This window comes from Zosterops lateralis (assembly GCF_965231275.1).
Source record: "Zosterops lateralis genome assembly, chromosome: 12".
Taxonomy (NCBI): domain Eukaryota; kingdom Metazoa; phylum Chordata; class Aves; order Passeriformes; family Zosteropidae; genus Zosterops; species Zosterops lateralis.
In genome coordinates this window covers 1,102,154-1,128,761 of record NC_139772.1, presented here as the reverse complement: position 1 = coordinate 1,128,761, position 26,608 = coordinate 1,102,154, and the positions used below count along the sequence as shown (strand labels likewise).

Here is a 26,608-nt window from a genome sequence, read left to right as displayed (position 1 = left end):
CCACTAGAATTGTGCATGGAGCAGCATTTTTTTAAATTATGCTTGGAGGAGAAATCTTTGCTCCCCTCTTTCTTTGTCTATCCTTATTTTCCTCCATCTTCTAGAGCCAGGATCGAGGTAAGCCACTGTCAAACCTTAACTCATCCTTGTTCCCGTAAAGCTTTTTTTCCTTTTTTTGCTGAGTAACGGTGAATACATGGAATAAATCCCTGTTTCTCTGTATTGCCCCCCTGGGGGATGTGGCTGGCAGGGGTTTGCCGGGTGTGCAGACCCAAGTCTCAAGTCAGCCTGCCCTGGCTCCATTCCCCACTGGTGTATCCAAATCCCATGGGATCCCATCCCTGTTAATTTGACACTGGGGCAGCCTGGGACCCCATGCCCCGTGTGTGCAGCTGAGCCATTTTCATCCGTGCCAGAGGGAAGGGCTTCCCAAAGGAAGTGGATAAGCGTGGGATCGGCCTTTTGGTGGAGCTGTGAATGGCCCTTTGGCAGCGCGCGGCTCCAGGCATCAACACGGACCTGAGGCACATGATGGTCAGATGGGCCCTGTGCTCCCCCAGCCCGCCTGGGCTCCCTCCGGCGCTCTGCACATCCCACTAAATCGTGCCTTTGACGATTCCTATCGCATCCCATGCCTGTCCCATTGTACAACATCTTCCCTGGGGCCACGGCAATGGGACCCCTGCCAGTCCCTGTGTGTGGGAGAGCTTGGATCACACAGTGTGGAGGGTCCTATGGGGGTCCCCAAGGTGCACAGGTAGCTCAGGGTGTGTGGATGACGCCCACAGCAGATGGGATCCCCTAATGCATGAGTTCCACAGGGCACATTGACCCCCACAGGACACACAGGCCTGCAGGGCACAGGGGACCCCTCAGGATATGCAAGCCCCCAGGGTGCAGGGGTCCCTCCCAGCAGACACAGGACCTCAGGACATGTGGACACCCTAAGGTGCACAGTCCCCAGGGCACAGAGGACCCCTATGGCAAGGTGTATGACCGCAGGGGTCCATGGGCCACCCCAGAGCATTTGAGACCCCTGGGCACATGGTGATCCCAAGCAATCGGGTTCCCCAGGGCCATCCTGGGAGTCTCTCAGGCCTGGCCTGGGCAGCGGCCCCCTCACTGCCGGAGTGCCTCCCCCATGCAGGTGCCCACCCTCCTCGGAGGAGGAGCTGCGGGAACCGGCTTTAAAGTGGGGTAGAGAAAGGGCCCTTTCTTCCTGAGCACCCCGGGCCGGCGGGCGTGGGACGGCGGGCAGTGCTGGCCCCGAGAGCAGCCGCCACACCGGAGGGTCCCGGTGGGCACACGACACCCCCGGCACATCCCACACCTCCCGTCCCCCATTCCTGGGCATCCCCTCGGCCTCACTGCGGGAGAACTGGCGGGGCACGACGGGGGCTCGGGGGCTGTGCGGGTGCCATGGGGGGCCCCGGGGCCCTGGAGGGGGCCATGTCAGCGCTGGCCCCCCTGCGCCTGCTGCGCGAACCCTCCAACGCCAGCGAGGGCAACCACAGCAACGCCACGCTCGGGGCTGGCAGCGGCTGGTGCCAAGGGCTGGACATTCCCAACGAGCTGTTCCTGGCGCTGGGGCTGCTGAGCCTGGTGGAGAACCTGCTGGTGGTGGCCGCCATCCTGAAGAACAGGAACCTGCACTCGCCCACCTACTACTTCATCTGCTGCCTGGCGGTGTCCGACATGCTGGTGAGCATCAGCAACCTGGCGGAGATGCTCTTCATGCTGCTGCTGGAGCACGGCGTGCTGGTGATGCGGCCCAGCGTCGTGCGCCACATGGACAGCGTCATCGACACGCTCATCTGCAGCTCCGTCGTGTCCTCCCTCTCCTTCCTGGGGGTCATCGCCGTTGACCGCTACATCACCATCTTCTACGCCCTGCGCTACCACAGCATCATGACCCTGCAGCGGGCCGTGGCCACCATGGCCGGCGTCTGGCTGGCCAGCACCGTCTCCAGCAGCGTGCTGATCGCCTACTACCGCAGCAACACCATCCTCCTCTGCCTCATCGGCTTCTTCCTCTTCATGCTGGTGCTCATGCTGGTGCTCTACATCCACATGTTCGCCCTGGCCCGCCACCACCTCCACAGCATCTCCAGCCAGCAGAAACCGCCCACCGCCCACCGTGGGGGCAGCCTGAAGGGCGCCGTCACCCTCACCATCCTCCTGGGCGTCTTCTTTATCTGCTGGGGACCCTTCTTCTTTCACCTCATCCTCATCGTCACCTGTCCCACCAACCCCTTCTGCACCTGCTTCTTCAGCTACTTCAACCTCTTCCTCATCCTCATCATCTGTAACTCGGTGATTGACCCCCTCATCTACGCCTTCAGGAGCCAGGAGCTCCGGCGGACGCTGCGGGAGGTGGTGACGTGCTCCTGGTAGACGGGGGGACAGGGCACGGCCACCCCGCCCGGACGGACAGATGGACGGACTGACAGACGGACGGGACGAGCCGCGGGGTGCCCAGCCCGGGCGAGGGACGGGCGGTTCCCAATAAAGGCTCTTTGCACTGAGGCTGTGGCTGGCGTGGGCAGCCCCGGGGAGCCCCGAGGGGACAGTCCCGCCCGGTCCCGCCGGTGGGTCAAGGGTCGTTTGCTCCCGGCAGTGGCCGGGAAGGAGCGGCCGGGCTGCGGGAAGGACAGGCCGGGCTGCGGGGAGCCGAACCCTACACGGGGGGCGGCCCCGGACAAAGGGCCCATCACCATCGCCTTTGTTCTCGGGCCGCGCCCACCTCCTCACCGGCACCGGCACCGGCACCGCCCCGGTCCCGCGGGGTCCACCGGCGGCCGGGCCCCCCGGGGTGACCCTCCCATAGCCCGTCCCTCCCCCTGCCCGTCCCGGGCCCCGCTGGGGGGGGTGTCCCGTGTGTGTCCCCCCGCCCCACCGGGGCCGCCCCGGGATGCTCCCGCCGCCGGGGGGTGGTCCAGGCTCCCCGCACGAGTCCCGGGGTGTCCCGCTCCCCGCGGGGGGTGCCGGGGGTGCCCCGGGGTGCCGGTGTCCCGGTGCCGGTGTCCCGTGCCGGTGTCCCGGGCGGGGCGGGGCGGGCGGGGCCGGTGCCGCAGGGCGGGGGCTGTTGCGGCGCTGCGGCGGCGGGCGCCGATTGGCTGCGGGCGGCGGTGACGTCAGCGGGCGCCTATAAAGGCCGCGGCGGCGGCCGCGCCGCCCCCCGCGCTCCCGGTGCCGCTCCGCGCTCCCGGCCCCGCTCCGCTCCCGGCCCCAGCCCGCTCCCGGCCCGTCCCGCTCCGCTCCGCACCATGAGGGAGATCGTCCACATCCAGGCGGGGCAATGCGGCAACCAGATCGGCGCCAAGGTAACGGCGGCGCCGCCCCGCCCCGCCCGCCGCGGCGGACAAGGGTGGCGGACAAAGACAGAGCCGCTCCCCCCCCCCCGCCATCCCTGCGCTCCCCTCCCCTCCCCTCCCCTCCCCTCCCCCGCCGCCGCCGCCGCCGCACCGGGAGGACAAAGCGCCCCGCCCCCCCTCCGCCCCCCGCCTTTGTCCGTCAGCACCGCGGACAGCGCCCGCCCCACTGCCCGGGACGGGGGCACCGGGACCCCCGCCCTGCTGAGCACCGGGACCCCCGCCCTGCTGAGCCTTTCCTGGGGGCACCGGGACCCCCGCCCTGCTGAGCCTTTCCTGGGGATGGGGGCACCGGGACCCCCGCCCTGCTGAGCCCCGCCCGGCGTTCAGGGATGTCCCCAGCCCTGCTCGGGGTTTTGGGTGTTTGGGGGATGGCGGTGCCCGCAGGGACCCGCCCAGAGCTTTGGGGAGTCCCGGTCCCTCCCTGCCTGGGGATTTCAGTGTTTGGGGTGTCCCGGCGCCTCCTGCCCCACCCAGCCCTGCCTGGGGATGGGCGGGTCCTGGTGCCCCCTGCCCGGCCCGGGGGCCTGGGGGTGCTCCAGCCCCTCCCGCCCCGCTGAGCCCCCCGTCCCCCCCAGTTCTGGGAGGTGATCAGCGACGAGCACGGCATCGACCCCAGCGGCAACTACGTGGGGGACTCAGACCTGCAGCTCGAACGCATCAGTGTCTACTACAATGAGGCCTCTTGTAAGCGACCCCCGCCCTGGGCTGGGGGGTGGGAGCCCAGTTTGACCCCCCAGTGCGGGACCCGCTGGGTCTGCTGGGCTGGGGAGGGGGGTTAGACAGACACACCCACCCATGGAGATGTGGGGTGGGAGTGCACGTGCACCCACCCCATGGGGTCATTTAGTTTGGGGCGGGGGGAAATCATGTACACCCAGTTCCTTGGGACCCTGCGGTTTGGGAGGGGTCAAACACAACACCTGCACCCCAGCCCTGGTGGACCCCAGGAGGGCAGACAGGTGCACCCAACCCCTCAGAGCCTGTAGTTTTAGGGGGTGGGGGGCTACATGTGCCTCCAGGTTCATGGGGCCCTGTAGTTTGGGTGGGGACCCACCCCATGGGACACTGGTGTGATGGGGACACCACAAATGCACCCAGTCCCTTTGGTTTGGGGTGAGAGGGACACCTGCCCTGTAGGATCCTGTGGTGTGGGAGGGACAAAACACGAACAATCCACCAGCCAAGGGGGGAATGGGGACAGATGTGCACCCACCCTGTGTGACTCCCATTGTTTGGGGGACACGAGACATGCACCCACACCATGGGATTTGGGGGGGACACCGCCTGTGCACCCAGCCCATAGAACCCTGCAGGGTGCTGGGAAACACCTCTGGGAGCGGAATGGGGGCGGCAGCAGGTCCCCTCCCATGGTGGGGTCTCTCTCAGCTCACAAGTACGTGCCTCGCGCCATCCTGGTGGACCTGGAGCCGGGGACGATGGACAGCGTGCGCTCGGGTGCCTTCGGCCACCTCTTCCGCCCTGACAACTTCATCTTTGGTAGGTCCCCGGGTGGGGGCGGGTGCACCATTCCCCGATGTTCCCCCATCCCCTCCATCCTGGGACCCGCCCGGCCAGTTGCCGTCCCCGGGGCACCCTGGGTACACCCCTCCCGCGCCGCAGGGCCCAGCACTGCCGGCGCGCCGCCAAACCTCTGCGGTTCCTGCTTCCCACCCCGCCCCGGCGTCAGATCTCCCCGGTGCTGCCGGCTGGTCCCAGCCCTGATCCTCTCCCCGGTCCCCTCGGGCCGTGGGCGTGGGGGGCCAGCGGCCATTGGAGCCTTTTTTTGTTATTTTTCCCAGGGCAGAGCGGTGCCGGGAACAACTGGGCAAAGGGGCACTACACAGAGGGGGCCGAGCTGGTGGACTCGGTGCTGGATGTGGTGCGGAAGGAGTGTGAGAACTGCGACTGCCTGCAGGGCTTCCAGCTGACCCACTCTCTGGGTGGGGGCACCGGCTCGGGCATGGGCACCCTGCTCATCAGCAAGGTGCGGGAGGAGTACCCCGACCGCATCATGAACACCTTCAGCGTGGTGCCGTCGCCCAAGGTGTCGGACACGGTGGTGGAGCCCTACAACGCCACGCTCTCCATCCACCAGCTGGTGGAGAACACGGACGAGACGTACTGCATCGACAACGAGGCGCTCTACGACATCTGCTTCCGCACCCTCAAACTGGCCACCCCCACCTACGGAGACCTCAACCACCTTGTCTCGGCCACCATGAGCGGCGTCACCACCTCCCTGCGCTTCCCTGGCCAGCTCAACGCCGATCTCCGCAAGCTGGCCGTCAACATGGTGCCCTTCCCTCGGCTGCATTTCTTCATGCCGGGCTTCGCCCCGCTGACGGCGCGTGGCAGCCAGCAGTACCGCGCCCTCACCGTGCCTGAGCTCACCCAGCAGATGTTTGATGCCAAGAACATGATGGCAGCCTGCGACCCCCGCCACGGCCGCTACCTCACCGTGGCCACCGTCTTCCGTGGCCGCATGTCCATGAAGGAGGTGGACGAACAGATGTTGGCCATCCAGAGCAAGAACAGCTCCTACTTTGTGGAGTGGATCCCCAACAACGTCAAGGTGGCCGTGTGCGACATCCCGCCGCGGGGGCTGAAGATGTCCTCCACCTTCATCGGGAACAGCACGGCCATCCAGGAGCTCTTCAAGCGCATCTCGGAGCAGTTCACAGCCATGTTCCGCCGCAAGGCCTTCCTGCACTGGTACACGGGCGAGGGCATGGACGAGATGGAGTTCACCGAGGCCGAGAGCAACATGAACGACCTGGTGTCCGAGTACCAGCAGTACCAGGACGCCACGGCCGAGGAGGAGGGCGAGATGTACGAGGACGACGAGGAGGAGTCGGAGGCGCAGGGCGCCAAGTGATGCCCGGAGCCGCCCCCCGACACCGCCCGCAGCCCCCCCGGCTTTGTGCTGCTGCAGCCCCCAGGTGCTGCTCCCCCCGCCATCCCCTCAGTGTCTCCTGATCCCAGCCCGCCCTGAGCCGGCTCGGCCCCTCGCCCCCCCTTCCTACCTCCCCCCTTTTCGTTTTTTACTGGTTTGTGTCTTATTATTTTTTTTGAATACTTAATAAATTTATTGCTGTCCAGGTATTACTTGTCTGTGGCTGTTGGGTAGGGGGGGGACGAGGGATGCCCACATGGTTCAGCCCCCCCCAGCTATTCCCAGCCAGGGGAGACCTCTGGGAAGCCCCCATGCACTGCCCCCACCCTTCTGCTCCTCAGATCCAGCTGCCCCCAGCAGGCTGTGCCTTTGTCCCCACTGTCACCCTTCTCCATACTGGGGGGGTGTGGCAGCCAGGACACAGCTGGCCCTTTGTTCCCCAAACTGAGGTGGTAGCACAGACCCCAGGGTGTTTCCCCAGGGCTGGGTGTGTGCCCAGTTGTGGAGGACCCAGGACACGCCTGGATCTGAGCCCCCTGGCTTTGGAAGCCATTGGCTGGTAGGGCTGTGGGCTGTAGGAACAAGGGCCTATAGGAATGGGGACAGTGGGGCTGTGGGGATGGGGACACTGGGGAAGAAAGCTGTAGGGGTGGGGTTTGCAGGGGTGGGGACAGTGAGGATGGAGACTGTGGGTTGTGAGGATGGAGGCTGTAGGAACAAGGTATGGTAGGGCTGGGCGTTCTGCAGCCGCGGGGACAGTGCGGATGGCGGCTGTGGGGCTGTAGAGGGGGGGGACAGTGGGGATGGCAGCCGGGGGGCTGTAGAGGGGGGGGACAGTGGGGATGGCAGCCGGGGGGCTGTAGAGGGGGAGGACAGTACAGACGGCAGCCGTGGGGCCGGGGGCTGCAGGGCGGGGACAGTGCGGCTGTGGCGGGGCGCGGCGCAGTGCGGTCTGCCGGCCGGCAGGGGGCAGCAGCGGCGGCAGAGCGGGAGGGGCGGGGCCATGCCAGCGGTGGGCGGGGCCCGGAGGGGGCGGGGCGCGGCGGCGCGCGGCGGTGAGCGGGGCCGGGGTGGGTCTGCCCCCTGGCGGGCGGGGGGACAGCGGGGACAGAACGGGGACAGTGCGGGGACAGAGCGGGGACAGAGCAGGGACAGAACGGGGACACCGCGGGGATAGCAGGGCCCTTGGGAGGCTTCCGGGCACCGGGATGGGCGGACGGTGCCGGTATGTTTTGACCGTGGGCCGAATCGGGCGGAGGCGGCCGGGCAGGGCGGGGGCACGGGCGTGGGAGGCGGAGAGACGCGTCTGTCCGCGGGGACAGGAACGGGGACGGGGACGGGAACGGAGACGGGGTATGGTGCCGGGACCGGGCTGTGGGGGACGGTGCTGGGGTGTTGGTGCTTGTGACAGAATGCCGGGGACGGTGTGTCGGTGTTTGTGCCGGTGTGTCGGTGTTTTTACCGGTGTGTCGGTGTTTGTGCCCGTGTGTCGGTGTTTGTGCCAGTGCTGTGGCTGTACCGGGGTGTCGGTGACAGTGAGGAGGTGTCCGTGTAGAGGTGTCGGTGCTGGTGACAGGGTTTCAGTGTTGGTGCTGGGGTGTTGGTGCTGGTGCCCCGGTGGGTGTACCCGGGTGCTGATGCTGGTGAGGAAGTGTCAGTGCTAAGGTGACAGTGCCAGGGTGTTGGTCCCGGGGTGTCAGTGCTGGTAACAAGGTGTTGGTGACAGTGTTTGTGGTGCTGGGACAGCAGTGCCAGTTGTGGAGTGCCAGTGCCATGACAGGGTGGTGATGACAGTGCCGGTGCTGCTGAGGTGCTATTGGTGCCTGCAATGGGGTGACTGTGCTGGTGCCAGGGTGTGGGTGCTGGTGATGCAGTGCGAGTGCCAGTGATGGGGTGCTGCTGATGGTGCCGGTGCTGGGGTGTCAGTGCTGGGGTGTCAGTGCTGATGGCAGTGCTGGGGTGTCAATGCCGGGGTGTCAGTGCTGATGGCAGTGCTGGGGTGTCAATGCCGGGGTGTCAGTGCTGATGGCAGTGCTGGGGTGACCGAGGCAGTGTCCCTTCCCCAGCAGGACAGTGGCAATGGCATCAGATGAGCGGCTGGCCCGTTTCCGCCAGGCCCACCTGAACCCCTTCAACAAGACCCCCGAGCAGCTGGAGCGCCCCGAGGGAGAGCCCCCTGCCCCAGGTGGGTGCTGATTCCCCACCCCACTCCCTGTCCCACACTGGGGCGGGCAGCCAGGCCCAGCCCCTCCATGGTACCCCCTATTCTGGGGGTGGTTCCAGCCCCCCCACGAGACCCCACTTTGCAGCCCAGCAGCCGGATCCCACCCCAGGGGACCCTGAGGGCGCCCTGGATCTCGGGCTGGCCGAGGACCACTTCTCCCGCCCCGTGGTGAGTGGGGTGGGTGCTGTGGGGATGGGGAGGGGATATGGGGGGCTCAGCTCACCCTCCTCCTCCTCTGGTGGCCGTGGCAGGGGCTGATCCTGGCGTCGGACGTGGCACAGCTGCGCCGGGCCATCGAGGAGTGCAAGAGGGTGATCCTGGCGCTGCCCGAGCACTCGGAACGGCAGAAGGACGCAGTGGTTCGCCTCATCCACCTCCGCCTCAAGCTGCAGGAGCTCAAGGTGGGGCTGGGGCTGCAGCTGGGGTCAAGGGTTAGAGGCCTGTGGTTGGGGCTCCATGCTGACACCCATCCCTGAAAGCATCCAAGGCCAGCTTGGACAGGCCTTGGAGTAACCTGGGATGGTGGAAGGTGTCCCTGTCCACGGCAGGGGATGGAATGGGATGAGCTTTAAGCCATTCCATGACTCTTTAGTTCTCTGACTGCCCCCTTTCCCCCTGTAGGACCCTGGTGAGGATGAGCCCAACATCCGGGTGGTCCTGGAGCATCGTTTCTACAAGGAGAAGAGTAAGAGTGTCAAGCAGATGTGTGACAAGTGCAGCACCATCATCTGGGGGCTCATCCAGACCTGGTACACCTGCACAGGTGGGCCTAGGACACACCCTCCACGTTCCCTGTTTCCCCCATCCCCACACTGACACCCACCCGTGCCCCCCAGGCTGCTACTACAGGTGCCACAGCAAGTGCCTGCCCCTGGTGAGCCGGCCGTGCGTGCGGGCCCAGGTGAGCCACCAGGCCGAGTACCAGCTCAGCATCTGCCCCGAGAGTGGACTGGACAGCCAGGACTATCGCTGTGCCGAGTGCCGGGCCCCCATCTCCCTCCGTGAGCCCCTGCTGCTGCTGCCAGGGGGGCTGGGGGGGAGCTGTGGGGCTGGGGGGAGCTGGGGGCTCTGGGGCTGGGAGGTCTGTGGGTACTGGGGCTTTGTGGGGCTTGAGGAAACTGGGATTGGAGGGGCTGGAATGTTGGGGGCTCTGTGGGGCTGGGATGAGCTGGGAGCTCTGTAGGGCTGGGGGGTGTCGGGCTGGGGTTTCATGAAGCTCTGTGGGACTGAGGGGTTGTGAGGCTGAGCAGGGTCTGAGGGGAGGTGGGAGCTTGTGGGGGCTCTGTGAGGCTTGAGGGGCTGTGGGCTGGGAGGTGTGTACAGCTGGGAGGAGCTGAAGGTTTGGGTTCCAGGGGCTGGGAGTTATGGGGATCTGGGGAAGGTGACAATGGGGCCCTGCCATGTCCTCAGGTGTTGCTGGGTGTCCTGGGGGCACACACAGGGTGTGGGGTGAGCAGAGAGCAGGGCAGTGCCAGTGCCAGCCCCATGCCAGCCCTGTGCCACCACAGGGGGGGTGCCCAGCGAGGCCCGGCAGTGCGACTACACCGGCCTCTACTACTGCTCCAGCTGCCACTGGAACGACCTGGCCGTGGTGCCCGCCCGTGCCATCCACAACTGGGACTTCGAGCCCCGCAAGGTGCCCCTGGCATGGGGTGGGGGCACCCTGGGGTGTCATAGAAGTCCCTTGGGACAGTGGCCCTGGGTAGAGGCCACCTGGGGGATGGTGTCCTTGATCATGGGGGTCCCTGGGGGGCATGTCCATTGGTAGAGGTTGCATGGGGGATCCCATCCTGTCCCTGAGCACTGTGGCCTTGTGTAGATGTCACCTGGGGGAACACATCCCTGGTCATGGGGGTCATGTTCCTGGTTATGGGGGTTGCTGGGTGGAGATCACTTGAGGGGAAGCTGTGTCCCCAGGGCCATGTCCCTGTGATGGCTCCCTGGGTGGTGGCAGGGGTCTGTGGGTGGTGGCAGAGGGCTGGCAGGTGCAGGGTGTGACGGTGGCCCTGGCTGTGCTGGGCAGGTGTCACGGTCCAGCATGAGGTACCTGGCACTGATGGTGTCACGGCCGGTGCTGAAGCTGCGGGAGATCAACCCACTGCTCTTCAACTACGTGGAGGAGCTGGTGGAGATCCGGGTGAGTGCTGGGTCTGGGGAGGACACCCCACAAGGGCAGGGGACACCACAGAGGGCCTGTGGGGTGAGCAGGAGGTGGGGGGACCCCAGTGGCACCCACTGGGTCCCACAGAGAGGTGGGGAGTTTGGAGCAGAAGGTGCCCAGACTGTTACAGGGATGAGCTTGACCCAATCTAGTCTTTTTCTTGTCATGTTTCTGTCTCCATCCCATTAACAACCTTGTCCTCATCCTCATCCTGCCTTTTCCCTATGGTCCTATTCCTGTCCCCATCTCTGTCCCCATTCCTGTTCTCATTCCCTTTCCATCCCTGTCCGTGTTCCCATCCTATCCCATTCCTGTCCCCTGCAGAAGCTGCGCCAGGACATCCTGCTGATGAAGCCCTACTTCATCACCTGCAAGGAGGCCATGGAGGCACGGCTGCTGCTGCAGGTCAGGCTGGGGGTCAGGGCCAGGCTGGGCAGTGGTGGTCACACAGTGGTGGTCACTCAGCAGTGGCAGTCACTCAGCAGTGGTCACACAGTGGTGGTCACTCAGCAGTGGCAGTCACTCAGCAGTGGTCACACAGTGGTGGTCACTCAGCAGTGGCAGTCACTCAGCAGTGGTCACTCAGCAGTGGCAGTCACAGTGCCTGTTCTCCCACAGCTGCAGGACCGGCAGCACTTTGTGGAGAACGATGAGATGTACTCACTGCAGGACCTGATCGACATCGAGGCCGGGCGCCTCGGCTGCTCCCTCACCGAGATCCACACGCTCTTTGCCAAGCACATCAAGCTGGACTGCGAGGTGAGCCCATGCTGGGGGGCAGAGCCGTGGGGAGACCCCCATGGGGGCACTGGAGGGCTGCCAGGGTCACCATTGTCACCTCCTGCCTGCCCCCCCAGCGATGCCAGGCCAAGGGCTTTGTCTGTGAGCTGTGCCGGGAGGGCGACGTGCTCTTCCCCTTCGACAGCCACACCTCGGTCTGTGCCGACTGCTCTGCCGTGTTCCACAGGTACCGACACGCTGGGGTGGGATGTGGGGACATGGGGGTGACAGGGGGTGACCCAACACTGTCCCCTCCCCTCCAGGGACTGCTACTACGACAACTCCACCACCTGCCCCCGGTGTGCCCGGCTGAGCCTGCGGAAGCAATCCTTGTTCCAGGACTCTGGGACAGAGGCAGAGCCCTGAGGGGAGGTTTGGCCCCATCGTGGGGCCCAAGACTGGCCCCCGCCCACCACAGGCCCTGGGATGGACACAATCAAACCAGTGCTGGTTTGGGGACTGGGCTGGCCCTGGGATCCTCTGCTCATGGAAATGGCAGCACTGCCGGGAGGGAATCACTGCTGGACTCCAGCCATTCCCGGGAGCACGGAGAGCCTCAGGAGGGGCCGGGATGGGGTTAACCGGGCTCGGGTTAATTTAACCGGGCTCGAATTAACTGGGCTCGGGTTAACCGGGCTCGGGTTAAGGCCCCAGGGCGGCTCCTGCCGTCCCTGCCTGGAGCCGGGCTGTGGGCAGGGCTGGGTGCCGGGCAGGGCTGGTGGAGTGACAGGAGCTGTCAGAGGCTCAGCCCCGTCACCGGGATGGCACCGAGTCCCTCCCACACACAACACCGGGCTCTGGTCCCTCCCCAGCCCACGGCACCGCCGTTACCGGGGGGATATTGCGGGATCTTCCCCGGGCTGGACGGGCCGGGTGCGGTGTGGAGCCTCCCCTCTCCCCGGTGTTTCCTGTAGCATTAAGGAGCCTCTTTGCGCAACTCAGCACTCGTGTTTGCTTCGGGCGGCGGCGGCGGGGGGCACCGGGGAGGATGTGCCAGTGCCCGGGGGTGGCAGCCCGGGATCTCCCGCCGAGCTGGGGCTGCCGGGGGCGAGCACCGGCACCGAGCCGGGCCGCAGTCACCGCCGGTGTCCCGCCCGTCTGCTGCCCCGGTCCCGGCCGGGCACCCCCGTTCTGGCCGCCCCCGGGGCGTTCCGAGCCCCCCCAGCTCCTCCCGCTCCCCCCGCGGCAGCGCACACGGGCAGAGGCCGGCGATGGGTCGGTCGGTCGGTTTTACCGGATCACAGCACTGCTACATCAGACCCGGGCGGGCACCGGCCGTGCGACCCGTCCCGTCCTGCCCCACCGCCGCTCCCGGGGGCCGGCCCGCTTTTCCCCCGGGGCCACCGGCCGGGGGCAGCCCCGGTAGGGCCCCGCCGCGGGGCTGGGGCCGCCTCTGCCCTCCGGGCGGGCTAACGGGAGTCCTGCGCCCGGGGACGGGCTCCATCGGTACGGGCGGGAGCGGCACCGGCGTGTCCCGGTGTCCCCCGGCGGGTTTGTCCCTACGGCTCCCGCGGGCGCTCGGCGGGCAGGAAAGCGTCCGGGGCTCCCGGGGGTCCCGGCGGCAGCTCGGGGTCGCTCAGGTGCTTCTTGTCCCGGCCCTGCTCCCTGGCGCGGGTCCAGGAGGGCGAGCGCAGGTAGCCGGCCCTTGGCACCGGCGGCGGCTGCAGCCCTGCGGGACGGGCGGGCGGTCAGGGCGCTCCGGGACGGGCGGACACACCGCACCCGGCGGCCCCGGAGCCCCGCTCACCGCCCGCCGTCTCTCCCGCCGCGTTCTCCTCGTCGGAGTCGGCGAAGACCTCGGCCAGCTCCTGGTCTGACATATCCGTCAGCTCCGTCAGGTCCAGCAGGTCGAAGTGCACCTCGAGCGAAGACACGCTGCTCAGGGGCTCTGCGGGCACCGGGAGAGGCTGGGGACACACCGCTGGCCCCACTGCGGGAGGCGGAGCTCTGGTGCTTGGGGCCCAGGGAGATGGGGCTATGAGGGGCTTGGGGGGCGTAGGGGACCCCAGGGGTGCCAGGTGGCCCCAGGGACAGGAAGGACACCCCAGAGGATGACAGGAGACTGAGGACAGGCAGGAGACCCCAAGGGCTGGCAGAGGACTCTCGGGGACAGGCAGGAAACCCGAGGTGCTGAGGACAGGCAGGGGATGCTGTGGGCAGACAGACATCCCAGGGACAAAGCAGGGGACTCAGGCACAGCAGGAGCTGGCAGGGACAGGCAGGGACCCCAGGCGAGGGCTCCACTCACGTCGGCGCTCGGTGACCTGCAGCAGGCCGGCGCTGGGGATGGGGATGCCGCCCTGCTCCTCCGCGGGGACTCGGGGGGTCTCCTGGGCCGGCCCATGGGTGGGGGTCCCTGCAGGGCGCTCCGGGACCAGCGGCTCCTTGCCGAGCTCTGCCACATCAGCGCCTTCCGTGTCAGTGCGGGCAGCTCCTCTGGGGCCCCCAGCACTCAGGGGTACCCAGCTATGGGGCTGGGACAGCGGGATCCCGGGGGAGGAGCGGGGGACGGGCAGAGCTGCCCCAGACCCTCCTGTCGGGAGCTGCAGCCCCCGCCCCGCGCAGCCCCTTTGTGTCGGCGAGACAAAGCGCAGCCTGTGCCGGGCCCGGACAAGGGCGGATTGTGCCGGGACTGTCCCCGGGAAGAGCCGGAGGGACAAGGCAGCGGTGGCACACGGCCACGGGCACGGCACAGGTCGGGGCACACGGTGGTGGCAGAGCCCGTGGTGGTGGCACACGGCGGGGGCACAGGGATGGGCATCGCCTCCCTCCCGCCAGCCCGGTGACAGCGGGGCAGGGACAGAGACCCCCCAGCCCAAAGGGGACAGGGATGTTATGGGGGGTTCCTGCTGCTGTGGAGCTGCAGGACATCGCCAGGACACCAGCGGGACACCAGCCCTCTGCCACTGGCTCTGCCACATCCTGACCCCACAGGGGGATCAGACACCCCATATCCAGACCCCACAGGGGGATCAGACACCCCACATCCTGACCCCACAGGGGGGATCAGACACCCCACATCCTGACCCCACAGGGGGATCAGACACCCCATATCCTGACCCCACAGGGGGGATCAGACACCCCATATCCTGACCCCACAGGGGGATCAGACACCCCACATCCTGACCCCACAGGGGGGATCAGACACCCCACATCCTGACCCCACAGGGGGATCAGACACCCCATATCCTGACCCCACAGGGGGGATCAGACACCCCATATCCTGACCCCACAGGGGGGATCAGACATCCCACATCCTGACCCCACAGGGGGATCAGACACCCCACATCCTGACCCCACAGGGGGGATCAGACACCCCACATCCTGACCCCACAGGGGGATCAGATACCCCATATCCTGACCCCACAGGGGCATCAGGCACCCCGCGGTGATGGTACGTTCCCTGGGGCCGGGAAATGGGGTTCTCATCCCACTCCAGAGCAGAGAAGATCCCCCTGGGGCGGACACAGGGGCCGCCTGCTCTTCCCCGCTCCCACCAGCTCGCCCAGCCCCGGTGGGTGACACCGTGTCACCGTGAGGAGCCCGGACCCCTGCCCGCCCCTCGCCCCCACCCACCAGGGCGCTGATCCCGGCTGCAGAATTCCCCTCTGGCCTCCGCCTGCATGGTCCCTCCGTGTCCCCAGCGGTGTCACCAGCGCTGTCCCCGCTCCGGCCTGGGCTCACCGGCTGCCTGGCGGGAGCGGGGCCGGATCAGGGCTCTCCCCGCACGGCGTGTGCTGACTCACGGCACCCGCAGAGCCGGGCAGCCGCCGGTACCGGCACCCCACGGCACCGGGCACCCCCCGGCACCCGCAGCCCGCCCCGGCGGCGCTGTCCCCTCAAGGGCCCGGTGTCCCGCCGTTCCCCCGGTGCCCCGGCGGGGCTGCCCCGTGCGGGCCACAGAGGGAGGGACGGGCGGGCAGGGGAGCCCTGGCCTCTGTCGCCAGGTGCAGCCCCCCCAGAATACCGGCGACATCCCCAGAACAGCGGGCCCCCGTCAGTTGTCACCTCCCCGTCCCCAAGCACAGGCACCTCCCTGTCCCCGAGCCCCTCCGGCACTGCACACCGGCACTGACACAGCTGTGGGATGTCTGCAAGGTACCACACCGCTCCCCACGCCCCCTGGGCACCCCGGTGTTCCTCCATGTGCTGTGAGCGCCCCGCTGCTCCTCTATACACTCCACTGTCCCCCCACATTCCCTGCGCACCCCGTTACAACCCCAAATCCCCAGTGCACTGCCCTGCCCCGTCTGACCACCTGGCCACCCCACTGCACCCCCACCTCCTGCGAGCCTCCCACTGCCCCCCAAGTCCCCGGGGCATTCCAGTGCTCCCTGAGCACCCCCCACACTGTCTGGGTACCCCACTGCTCTCTCCCTGCACAGACCCCCCCCATATTCCTATCCCTGACCCCCCAATATCCCCCTGGCCCCGCAGCCGGGCACCCCCAGCTCTGCCCCACGCCCCTCTTTGCACCCCAATGCGCCCCCCCATGCCCCTCTCCCCGCTGCATCCCCGCCCTACATCTCCTTGTCCGCCCCGCGGGGCCCGGCCCGGTTCCCGGGGATGGGCGTGCCGGTCCGTGCCGCCGCCCTCTGCCGCCCGCCCTCACCTGCAGTGGGCAGCGCTGCCGGAGCCGCCATGGGCCGGTGCCGGTGCCGGTGCGGGGCCGGTCCGGTGCTGGGCGGGCCCGGTGCCAGCCCGCAGCCCGCACGGTCCTGCCCGCCGCGCCGGGGGCGGGGACAGGGGGCGGGGACACCGGGATGGGCGGAGCCGAGGGGCGGGAGGCACCGGGGGGGCCCGGGAAGCGCCGGGGGACACGCGGGGCCCGGGGGGACAGCGGTGGGCGCGGGGCTGGAGGAGCCTGGGCCGGGCCCAGCGGGACCCCCCCGGGTTTGTCCCCACAGTCCTCCCCAAATCCCCCGCCCCGCCGGCTACCCGCGGTCCCCCCGTTCTCCCACACTGCCCCCGCCGCCTCCTCCCCGCCGGGTCCCCGCGATGTCCCCCCGGTTCTCCCGGTGTCCCCTCACGGTCCCTCCCCGGGCCCGCCTCCGTTGCCAGGGCGGAGCGTGGCGTTGCTAGGAGGCGTGTCCCGCTCTCGCGAGATTTGGCCGTCCTCTCGCGGGATCTGCCGTCCGTTGCCCGGAGACACGGGCGCCGCCGCCATGGTGGGAGCGGGCCCGGGCCGGGCCGGGATCGGGGGGAGAACCGGGGCCCAGGGGAGAACCGGGGCGGCTGCTGAAGGGTGTATTGCGGGCTGTGCGGGCAGGGGAGGGCGGTGGAGCCGCGAGCCCTATCCTATCCCGATCCGCTCCCGGGGGGGGCATGGAACCCCTTAGCGCCGCTCCCAGCAGTGCGGTGATGCTTCTCAAAGGTTATTTTGGGTATTTTGTGCCTCGGGATTCACCACAGAGCTGAGTCGGCAGCGCATGAGCCCCTTCCAGGCTCCGTGTCGCCGTTATCCCCCGTCCTCCCGCGAGGGCAGGGATGCCCCCGGGCCGGCACAGCTTCCCCCTCACCCGCTCACCTCCCGCGCTCGGCTTTCTCTCCTCAGGCTCCCAAAAAGAAAGGGAAAGGGAAAGGGAAAGCCAAAGGCCCGCCGTTGGTGGATGTCTTGGACCCGGAGGACATGACCAAGGAGCAGGTGAGCGATGCCCAGGCCGGCCCTGGGGAGGAGGGGTAGGAACATGTAGGGACAGCTCTGGGGACCCCCGGGTGGCGCCTGGCCCGGCTGGGGGACAACAGGTGCAGAGGGTGACAGGGACGAGCAGCTGGGGTTGTGTCACTGACGCCTGCCTGGGGCTGGGGGGGACTTGCTGTTCCTGGGAGGAGCAGCCTCCTCATCCTCTGCTCCCAGCCCTGTGTTCTGCTGAGAACAAACCTGGAATCTTGGGGCTCCTCACGACAAGAAAGACCCTGAGGGGCTGGAGCATGGCCTGAGAAGGAAATTAAGCTGAGGAAGGGTCCAGAACACAAAGAGTGGCTGAGGGGGCTCAGCCTGAAGAAAAGGAGGCTCAGAGGGGACCTTGTGGCTCTGCACAACTCCCTGACAGGACGGGACAGTCAAAGGGGAGTTGGGCTCTGCTCCCAGGGAACAGGAGGAGACAGAACAGGGAAAGTTCAAGTTGAATATTGGGAAATTTTTTTCCTGGAAAAGATTGTCCAGCCCTAGCCCAGGCTGCCAGGGCAGTGGTTTAGTCCCCATCCCTGGAGGGATTAAAGGGTCGTGTGGATGTGGCACCTGGGGACATGGGTTAGGGGTGGCCTTGGCAGTGCTGGAGGAACAGTTAAACTTGATCTTAGAGGCTTTTCCAACCCAAACAACTCCATGAACCAGAAGTCTCTAAGCACCTGAGAATGGTTTCACTGGACACTGTGAGCCAGAGCCCCACCCCAGGCTGTGGGCAGCCAGATGAGGTTTTGTGACTCCTTGTCCAGAAGCTGCTGGGTTCTGTCAGGGACCTCCACAGCTCCAGACCAGTGACAACCACCAAATCCTGGTGGGTTTGGGACATGGGGTGTCCAAAGGCCTCCCTTTCCCCTTACCTGTGAGTCCCTTGGCAGGTGCTGGAGCACATGGTGCGTCTGCGGGAGGAGCTGGACCGGGAGCGGCAGGAGCGGAACTCCTTCCAGCTGGAGTGTAACAGGATCCAGAGCTACTGGGAAATCACCCGCCAGGAGCTGGAGGAGAAGAAAACAGAGCTGAGGAACCGCGACCGGGAGATGGAGGAGGCGGAGGAGAGGCACCAGCTGGAGATCAAGGTGGGGCTGAAGGGGCTCCAGGTGGGCTCTGAGGAGGAGAGGAGCTGGGCAGGATGCAATCCAGGAATGTCTCACCAGCATCCCAGCTCCAGGTGTCTCCTGCTGAGCCCCTCACCCGAGCTCTGGCCTGTCTTTAGGTGTACAAGCAGAAGGTGAAGCACCTGTTGCACGAGCAGCAGGAGAACCTGACAGAGCTGAAGGCAGAGGGAGTCCTGTCCCTGAGCCGGGCCCAGAAGGATCACTGGGACCAGGAGAAGGAGCTGTGGAAAGAGAAGTGCTCCTTGAACACGAGGCTGAAGGAGCAGGAGATGGCCAATGAGGCAGCCATTACAAACCTCTCCCTGGTATGTCCCTGGCTGGGCTAGAGCCACTTGTGAGGGCCTCATCCCCAGGGTGGGAGCAGGAGTGGGATCTTGCCTCCCTGACTCTCTGTGGGATGGGATTTCTGGTGCAGGAATGGGGAGAAAGAAGGGATTCCTGGGTTACCCCCCTCCCACAGTGGGGAGCTGTGAGAGCAGCTGGAGAACCTACAAACCACTGTTTGCATCAACGTGGGATCAGAATCCTTTCCCAAAGAGCAGGAGGGGATCCCTGGGGATGGGCTGGCTTGGGATTTGGTTGTTTTTTCCAACATGAAATTTCTTCCTCACAGAAACACGAGGAGGAGATGGCCCGGCTACGCAGCGACTTCCAGTTGCAGACCAAAGGTTAGGGCATGAGGCAGATCCCACAGGAGCATGACAAGGAGAGCTGCTTCTGGTTCCCAAGCAGCACCTTGAGCATATGGGGGCAGGTTCTCCCCACTTCTGGCCATTTTTCCCTTCCCACTTCTGGCTATTATTTTCTCTCAGTTCTGGTCAGCTTCCCACCCCACTTCTGGCTGATCTCCCCCACCCGAGGTTCTGGCCAGTTTTCCCCACAATCTCCAGCTGGTTTTCCTCCCCTGAATCTGTCCAGTTTGCTGTCCAGGTTCCAGCTGGTCCCAACCCACACGGTTTTGGCAAGTATTCCCTCTGTTACGGCTGTCTTTTCTCCGTTCCCTGTTCTGGTCATTTTTCCTCCCCAATTTCAGCCAGTTTTTCCCCAGCTCTGACAATTTTCCCCCCAGAGATGGAGGCCAAGTACACCAAGAAGATGCAGGCACTGCGGGATGAGATGGACCTGCGGAGGAAGACGGAGATCCACGAGCTGGAGGAGAGGAAGAACACCCAGATCAGCGAGCTGATGGGGAACCACGAGGGGGCTTTTGGCGCCATCAAGAACTACTACAACGACATCAGTGCCAAAAACCTGACTCTCATCAACCTCCTGAAGGTATTGCCCATCCCTGTGTCACCCCTCCACCCCGGGTGTCAGCTGGATCTGGCAGTTGACAGTGTGAGTGCTGCTGGTGGCCTGTCATGAGTGGGGAGGGTGTCCTGAGGGTGTGGGGGACTCTGAGGGGCTGGGCAGCTCCCAGGAGCCAGCACTTGTGTTCCCAAGAACAGGAGCAGGTGGAAGACCTAAAGAAGAGAGAAGCTGTCTTGGAAAAGGAGAAGGCAGATGTGCTGCTCCAGAACAAGGAGCTGAGAGAGCCGCTGCAGGAGGCCCAGGAGAAGGTGGCTGAGCTACAAAAGAAGTTGGTTCACTATAACAGTGACAAGGAGGCCTTGATGGTGAGTGGCCAGTCCTGGCCTTTCATGGGCTTGTTCCTGGAAGGAAAACACTGACCTTGGTGTGCTGTGATTACTGGGCAAAGCAAATCCTGTTCTGCTTACTGTGTATTTGTGGCATCTCAGATGGGGGTCCAAAGAGAGACTGAAAAGGAGACCAGCCCTACTGCAGGGTGGTTGGTGTGGGTGCTGCCTGGTTTCCTTGCTGCTGCTCACTCTCTCCAACACTTCCCAGACAACCCTGTGCTCTTTTTACCCTCCCTTCCCATTCCCAGAACTCCAAAGCCCATCTGAAAATCACCCAGAAGGAACTGAAGGACCTTCAGTGGGAACACGAGGTACTGGAGCAGCGGTTCAGTAAGGTGAGACCTGCAGGCAGGGCTGGGCATCCCATTCCCTCTCCAAACCTTCTCCAAACCCTCTGCAGAGGACAGGGCGTGGGGCTTAGCAGGGCCCATGCTTAGCCCAGGGCTTTCCAAGCTAATCCAGAGGCGGATGATAACCGCTGCTCCCAGCAAAGCTGCTCCCAGCTCCAGCCTCTCCCACGGTCAGCAGACAGGCCTGGCCTTGTCCTTTGCTAAGCAATCATGCACGCTCCAGTGGGGCCCCAGGGCTGCCGGGGCTGCATGGGGCAGAGCTGGGATAGAGGGGATTTCCACTGGCCTCTCCTTCTGCCACTGTTCCAGGGTCGCTCCCTCTCCTCATTCTGGGGTGCTCAGGAAGAGCCCTGCAAGAGTGAGTGCTCCCCCCCAGCTAACCCAGATAAATCTTTTGAGGCAGGAGAGAGCTCATTTGCAATTCGTAGAAATCCCCAGGATTATGAACATTGATCCGAGGCCTCATTAACAATCCATCATTAAGACAGCGCCAGATTCGGAGCGTTCAGAAATAGGCTTTGGAGGAGAGACTGTGTCCTAATTAGGACACTTATTAACTAGCTGTGAGCCAGGGACTGCTGCCAGCTGTGGGGATGAGAGGAGAGACCCCCATGTGCCTGGGGCCCTCGCTGGGGCCTGAATTAGTGCTGCAGGGAGCCCGCTGGGGCATTCCATGCCTGGAGGGGAGGAGGAGGAGGGAGAAGCGCAGGTGCTGCACCATGGAGGGAGGGAGAGAGGGAGAGAGGGAGAGAAGAAGGGAGGGGGGGAAGCTGTGCTGCAGCACCTGCCTCCCCTGTGGGCTGCAGGTGCCGTGGGGAATGGCCAGGCTGAGCTGCTGGACCAGTTTTCTGCCCTGTTTGTGCTGCACACCATTACACAGACCCCAGTCAGCCCTGTGCAGGTCCCCGTGTCCCCCGGGGTGCTGAGGGTGCTGTGACACTGTGCTGTCTCCTGGGGCAGGTCCAGGAAGAGCGAGACGAGCTCTATCAGAAGTTCACCAAAGCCATTAACGAGGTGCAGCAAAAAACGGGGTTCAAGAACCTGCTCCTGGAGAGGAAGTTGAAGGGACTCCTCAACCTCCTGGAGCAGAAGGAGGTGGAGCTCAGTGAGGTTATCGCAGCCTCCAACCTCGACCCCAGCGCTCTCTCCTTGGTCTCACACAAGCTGGAGGTACTGGGGGCCTAGGAAGGGCTGGATTTGGGGGGCAGAGCCCACTGTGGGGTGCCTGCTGCCCCTGGAACACACCAGTCCTCATCCTGCATGGCTGTAGGTGGCACATCACTCGTTCCCAGCACTCCCAGGGCCACGTGTGGTGCTGCAGGGCACTCGGCTGTGCCTCGAGAGCGGAGTGTGTGGGTGTCAGAGTTTGGCACTGATCTGTCCCTCAGGTGGGGCCTGTTTAGAGGAGCATGGCCTCAGGCTCCATGGCAGTGCCAGCACCCTGTGCTGCCACACAGCTGGTCCAGTGGCACCCAGGGACTCTGTGCAGGGGGGGTCTGCACCTGGTGAGCCTCGCCTGGCCATGGGGACAGTGCAGACAGGATCCCGGGGCTCTGCGGTGTCTGCCGTGCTAAAAATACCTCTGCAGAGAGCCTGGAGACCCACATTCCTGCCGCAGCTGGAGCCAGGGAGCAGCGCTTGCTGCGGGTTGGGTACAGACACAGGGAACGAGGGCTCCACCACCTGGTGCCCTCCTGCTTGTCCCCACCCAGGTCCCTGCTGCAGGGGGAGTCAGGGAAGGTCTGGGATGCTCTGGGATTCATACCAGGCCTATGGGACAGGCAGTGATGTGTCACCTCCCAGCAGGTGGGACGAAAACACATTCCTGGGATGGCAGCACTGGCGTCAGGGCTCTCCTGCAGCTGCTGGGGTCCCTGAATTCCTCCTCTCAGCTGCCTCGGGGAGCCTGGCTCCCTGTAATTCCCGTGGTGCCGCGGCAGCAGGGTGGTGCTGCTGGAGCAGGTGCTGCCAGCACTCCCCACACATTGGGGCAGACTGGGATGGCTGTGGTGCTCATCCCGGAGCTCCCTGTCCCTGCCCGGGGCTGGCTGTCCCTGGCAGTGCCACTCAGAGGGGGCAGGGTGGTGGCCACCTGCCAGGCTGTGCTGCAGCTCCTCTCTGTGCTCTGCCACACCACACCCACCACAGCACGGCCATCGTGTCCCCAGGGCTGGGCAGGGCAGCCTCAGCCTCATCCCAATCTCCCCTTGCAGGACGTGCTCAATTCCAAGAATGCCACCATCCATGAGCTGCAGCTCCAGCTGGCCCGAGTCTGCAAGGTAAGGGCAGGGAGGAATCCTGGGGAGGTTTAAGAGCCGTGGGGATGTGGGTTAGTGCTGGCCTTGGCACTGCTGGGGGAACAATTTGGCTTAGTGATCGTAGAGGCATTTCCAACCCAAACGATTCTGTGATTCCATGGCTTTGGCTTGGGGGTTGGAAATGAGACTGGGGGCTGCAGGGAGCTCCCCTCTGCTGACAGAGGGGCTGAAAGGGACCCTTTCCTCGCAGGCACACAACGACATGCTGCAGACCTTCGAGGCAAAGCTGACAGCCTTTGGCATCCCCGTGGACAACCTGGGTTTCCGGCCACTGTCCTTCCCCTTCCCAGGGCAGGAACTGGGAAAGGGCCCTGCTGGGCTCGTTGCAGTGCCCACCTGATGCTGGCAGCACTGAGGGTCCCACTGGCACACACTGGTAGTGGGGCTGTGCCCTTTTCTTGCTCTGTGTCTATGAACAGACACCAGTGAGCATCTTTAGGAACCTCTCTCCCCAAGGGAGACCACAGCTGGAGGACTCCAGGCATCCCACCCACCCCATCAGGCTGCCCCTGGGGGCTCCCTCTGTCCCCCCGAAAGTGAAAGGTGATTTTTTTGAGACAAATGGTGCTGTTTGGAGCTTTTAATGGTGTCAGTGGCGTCATTCCTGCGTCCCCAGGGGAAGGCTGTGCCCCTCTAACTGCCCCGGTACGTTGTGTAAGAGTAGGGGCTGATCAGCAGCGGGACATGGAGCTTCTGTGCCGGGTCGGTGATGATGAAGACAACCTGAGGGAGAGTGAGGAGACAGCAGTGGGAATCCCCTCCCCGAGTGAGGCCCTGGGGAGTACAGCCCCTTGAGCCTGGCCCCAGCCCCCAGACTTCGTGTGTCACCTGTCCCAGTCTCCCCACACTCCATACCTCCACAAAGGGGTAGAAGCTGGTCTGCCCCTGTCCCTGCCAGTACTCAGCTGTCTCAAAGTGCAGCTTGTAGGTGCCAGACTTGGCCTGTCCCGGTGCCAGGAGGGGCTGGCAGCGCCCGTCTCCATCCGTGCGCCTGAAACCAGACCAAGCCAGTCCTGCTGTACCCCAAAACACAGCCCTGCCCAGCCCCCAGAACCTGCCCCTGCTGTACCCCCAAGCACCAGCCCTGCCACCAGCAAACACACCCCAAGTGAAGGTTGGGCAGCCAGTTGTGCCAGGAGCCTTTGGCCGAGCTGACATTTGTCCCTGCCCCATTCTGGTGCCACCAGCCCTCCTACCTCTGCGCCAGCTCCGTCCACTGCAGCCCTGGCTCCTGCAGCTGGGCCAGGCGGACAGCGATGCCAGCAGCCGGCAGCCCCGAGGCCGTGTTCAGCACATGGGTGGTCAGGGTGCCGTTTCCCACCCCAGACATGCCGTCAGCCTGTGGCAGAGGGGGAAGCAGGGCTGGGACCTGTCCTGGCAGCACTGTAGGCTTTCTCCTTGACTGTGCTGCAGCCAAGCCCCTGCACCTCGCTCTTCCCCAGAGCTGGGATACGGAAACTCACGTCCTTCCCGTGCTGTGGCGCTCAGCCCAGGCACTGCGGCCATGGCGTGGGTGCCAGTGGGTTCCCACCAGGGTGCAGGGCTCTGCTTACAGCAGCACCACTCTCCCTGCTCACCTGCCTGTCCTGGTGGGCCTCAGCACAGCACAGCACAGCAGAGCAGGGAGCCTGAACCCGACGAGGAAGCAGCCCCGTCCCAGCAGCCCCATCCCTGCCCACAGTGTCACGTACAGGAGGACATTGACCCTGCCCAGCTCTCTGGAGCTGTCTGGCGTCAAGGTCAGCACTGCTGGGGGCAGCCAGGCCCCTTCTTCTCCTGGAGCTCCCAGCCTGGGGTGGGAGCACAGTTTGGAGCTGTGTCCCAGCAGCCGGCAGGACCAGGCAGCCTCCCTGAAGCCGGACCAGCTCCCACTGCCGGCCTGACACCAGCCCCAGCTACGTGGGGCTGCCACAGAGCACCCTGCCGAGCTTACCTGCCTGTCCTCCGTCCCGCTCGGCCAAGGACCCGCGGCCGGCGACTCCGCACAAAACGCCATCCCCTGTCCTGGCCTCCCTTCCTGGCGCCACGGCCTCTCCCCGCGGAGCTGGCGCGGCTGGATGCCGCTATCCTGGCACGGGGCTCCCGCAGAACCGGGTGCTCCTCCCCGGCTGGGAGCTGCGCCCAGGATCCCCACTAGCAACCCACACTCCGGCAGCACCGTGGCCCTGAGGCTGGTGGCCCAGAGCCCGGTGGGAATTTGGGGCGCCGGGCCAGGAGGAGCCACAGCACAGCTGCCGTCCCCAGTCTCGCCTCCCACCGTGGAAAGCACCTGGAGCGCATCGGTGCCGCGGCAGCCGGGCCTTGGGGCTGCCAGGAGCCAGCACAGGCTTCACCACAGCCTCACCCTGTCCTTGTGCACGGCCGGGACACGGGGATGCTCAGCCTCTCACCTGCACCGTGATGCGGGCGGTGGCGGTGCTTTGCAGCCCTTGTCCCTCCTGGTCGGCAGCCTGGATCTCCAGTGTGTATTCAGGGACCACCTGTGGCAAGAGGCTGTGTCACCCAAACGTGGGAGATGAGCTCAATGAGGGATGAGTGCGGGGCTCACCTCTGCCACCAGCCCTGGCTTGGCCACGGAGATCAGCCCAGAGCTGCTGTCGATGGTGAACATCCCAGGCCGGGGCTTCTCCGGCACCTGTCTCCGGATGGAATAGCTCACAACGCCATTGTTGGAGTTCACCGTGTCGTCTGCATCGGTGGCCAGCACCTGCAGGACCGACGTGCCTGGAGCAGGGGGTTATTGGTGACCTGTCACACATCCCTCCAGTGCTGCCAGCCCGGTGGTGCCAGTGGTCCCACCTGGTTTGGCTCCCTCCAGCACAGAACCGTGGAAAACTGCCTGGGTGAAGATGGGCCAGTTGTCGTTCCGGTCAGTGACAGTGATGATGATCTCCATGGGATCCTCCACGGGCTGCCCGTTGGCTGACACGGCGTGGGAGTAGAGCTGCAAGGGCACACTCAGTGTCTGTGCAGTCCCCGGGACCGTCCCCATCCCGCCACAGGTGCCCCCTCACTCACCACATATTTATCCTTCTCCTCACGGTCCAGGGGTTTTGTCACCTTCACCCACCCTGTCTCTGGTGCAATGATGAAGACACCCACGGGAATGGTGTCTGCTCCCTGCCCTGTGATGCTGTAGAAAACCTTGGTCTCCTTTTCCTTACTGGATTTGATCTGGCAGCAAAGCAGGAAGAGGGGGTGAGATCCCAGTCCTCCAGGGATCCCCCTGTCCCCTGTGGGGACACGTACCTGCACCAGGTTCTTGGGGAAGGGCCCCTCATCATTCTCAACGCAGTGGACGGGGGGAATGACCCAGTCCCTGCTCTGCCCCTGGAGGCCGTGTCCGCGCTCCGGGAGGATCAGCACGTCCTGTGGGATGGAGAGCGGGGCTGCAGGGCCATGGAGGGGCACGGCTCTGCCCCAAACCGCCATGCAACACCCCCGGCCCCAGTGCGATGGTCCCACCAGCAGCAGGAGGAGGAGGGTGAAGGTGCAGGGTGCCATGGCTGCAGCTGCACTGGCTGCTTCCCCAGGTGCAGCTGGGAACCTTCCCTGTTGCGTCAGCGACCTTGGCCAGGGGGCAGGACGGGCTTTCCAGAGCTGCCAGCCCGGGGGGGGGACTGGGGGCGCCCTAAGGGAGGACCCGGCACAGAGATGCTGCTCCAGGCTGGGGGGGGACGATGGAGTCCAGGAACCCCCGGGGCTGTCCCTCGGTGGCCATGGGGACCCCCCGGGGCTGTCCCTCGGTGGCCATGGGGACCCCCCGGGGCTGTCCCTGGGTGGCCATAGGGACCCCCCGGGGCTGTCCTTGGGTGGCCATGGGGACCCCCACTCCAGGGGGGCACACACAGGCTCCCCCCGAGAGTTCCAGCGCACCCATGGGCGGCAAAGGGGGAGGAGGCACCCGGAGGGGGGGCTCCCATCGTGGGATGTGCCAGGGTTCATGGGGACACCGGGAGGGACCAATGGCGGGACCACAAAGATCCTGGAGACACCGGGATGCCCGGGCCTGTCCGCCGGGCTGCACTGAGAGACCGGGGGTGCCCCGCGGTGCCCGAGGATTGCCG

The 26,608-nt window shown here is 65.5% G+C and overlaps 6 protein-coding genes across 7 annotated transcripts; 4 read left to right on the top strand and 2 right to left on the bottom strand.

Annotated features, from left to right (window-relative positions):
• Window positions 1-1,449: 1,449 nt before the first annotated feature.
• MC1R (melanocortin 1 receptor) lies at window positions 1,450-2,394 on the top strand (the record flags this gene model as incomplete). The annotated part of the gene is made up of 1 exon (XM_083870401.1): window positions 1,450-2,394. The coding sequence occupies one exon, from the start codon at window positions 1,450-1,452 to the stop codon at window positions 2,392-2,394; it is 945 nt and encodes a 314-aa protein (XP_083726527.1).
• Window positions 2,395-3,195: 801 nt separating this feature from the next.
• Window positions 3,196-6,411, top strand: TUBB3 (tubulin beta 3 class III). Its single transcript, XM_083870382.1, has 4 exons — window positions 3,196-3,323; window positions 3,950-4,058; window positions 4,761-4,871; window positions 5,174-6,411. Exons 1-4 carry the CDS (start codon window positions 3,267-3,269, stop codon window positions 6,247-6,249), a joined length of 1,353 nt encoding a protein of 450 aa, XP_083726508.1. The 5' UTR covers window positions 3,196-3,266; the 3' UTR covers window positions 6,250-6,411.
• A 535-nt stretch (window positions 6,412-6,946) lies between these two features.
• On the top strand, window positions 6,947-12,362 carry DEF8 (differentially expressed in FDCP 8 homolog). 2 transcript variants are annotated; one of them, XM_083870313.1, is made up of 12 exons: window positions 6,947-6,988; window positions 8,334-8,452; window positions 8,577-8,659; window positions 8,743-8,892; window positions 9,113-9,254; window positions 9,328-9,492; window positions 10,000-10,127; window positions 10,515-10,628; window positions 10,977-11,057; window positions 11,271-11,411; window positions 11,510-11,619; window positions 11,696-11,921. In XM_083870313.1, exons 1-12 carry the CDS (start codon window positions 6,969-6,971, stop codon window positions 11,796-11,798), a joined length of 1,356 nt encoding a protein of 451 aa, XP_083726439.1. In that variant the 5' UTR covers window positions 6,947-6,968; the 3' UTR covers window positions 11,799-11,921. The 2 variants fall into 2 exon arrangements, with proteins under 2 accessions (XP_083726439.1, XP_083726438.1); XM_083870312.1 differs by lacking the exons at window positions 6,947-6,988; window positions 11,510-11,619 and adding an exon at window positions 7,588-7,620 and having other exon boundaries at window positions 11,696-12,362.
• Window positions 12,363-12,931: 569 nt separating this feature from the next.
• Window positions 12,932-15,251, bottom strand: DBNDD1 (dysbindin domain containing 1; the record flags this gene model as incomplete). The annotated part of the gene is made up of 4 exons (XM_083870123.1): window positions 15,009-15,251; window positions 13,681-13,827; window positions 13,180-13,320; window positions 12,932-13,101 (listed from the first exon to the last, which is right to left on the bottom strand). Exons 1-4 carry the CDS (start codon window positions 15,055-15,057, stop codon window positions 12,932-12,934), a joined length of 507 nt encoding a protein of 168 aa, XP_083726249.1. The 5' UTR covers window positions 15,058-15,251.
• Window positions 15,252-16,548: 1,297 nt separating this feature from the next.
• On the top strand, window positions 16,549-23,119 carry DRC4 (dynein regulatory complex subunit 4). Its single transcript, XM_083869860.1, has 11 exons — window positions 16,549-16,600; window positions 16,987-17,076; window positions 17,997-18,194; window positions 18,332-18,538; window positions 18,847-18,901; window positions 19,303-19,508; window positions 19,682-19,849; window positions 20,122-20,208; window positions 21,184-21,393; window positions 22,437-22,502; window positions 22,732-23,119. The coding sequence occupies exons 1-11, from the start codon at window positions 16,598-16,600 to the stop codon at window positions 22,879-22,881; spliced, it is 1,440 nt and encodes a 479-aa protein (XP_083725986.1). The 5' UTR covers window positions 16,549-16,597; the 3' UTR covers window positions 22,882-23,119.
• LOC310913986 (cadherin-1-like) lies at window positions 23,114-25,991 on the bottom strand. Its single transcript, XM_083869861.1, has 8 exons — window positions 25,791-25,991; window positions 25,560-25,715; window positions 25,341-25,485; window positions 25,090-25,265; window positions 24,932-25,021; window positions 23,738-23,880; window positions 23,397-23,532; window positions 23,114-23,264 (listed from the first exon to the last, which is right to left on the bottom strand). The coding sequence occupies exons 1-8, from the start codon at window positions 25,971-25,973 to the stop codon at window positions 23,175-23,177; spliced, it is 1,119 nt and encodes a 372-aa protein (XP_083725987.1). The 5' UTR covers window positions 25,974-25,991; the 3' UTR covers window positions 23,114-23,174.
• Window positions 25,992-26,608: the final 617 nt, after the last annotated feature.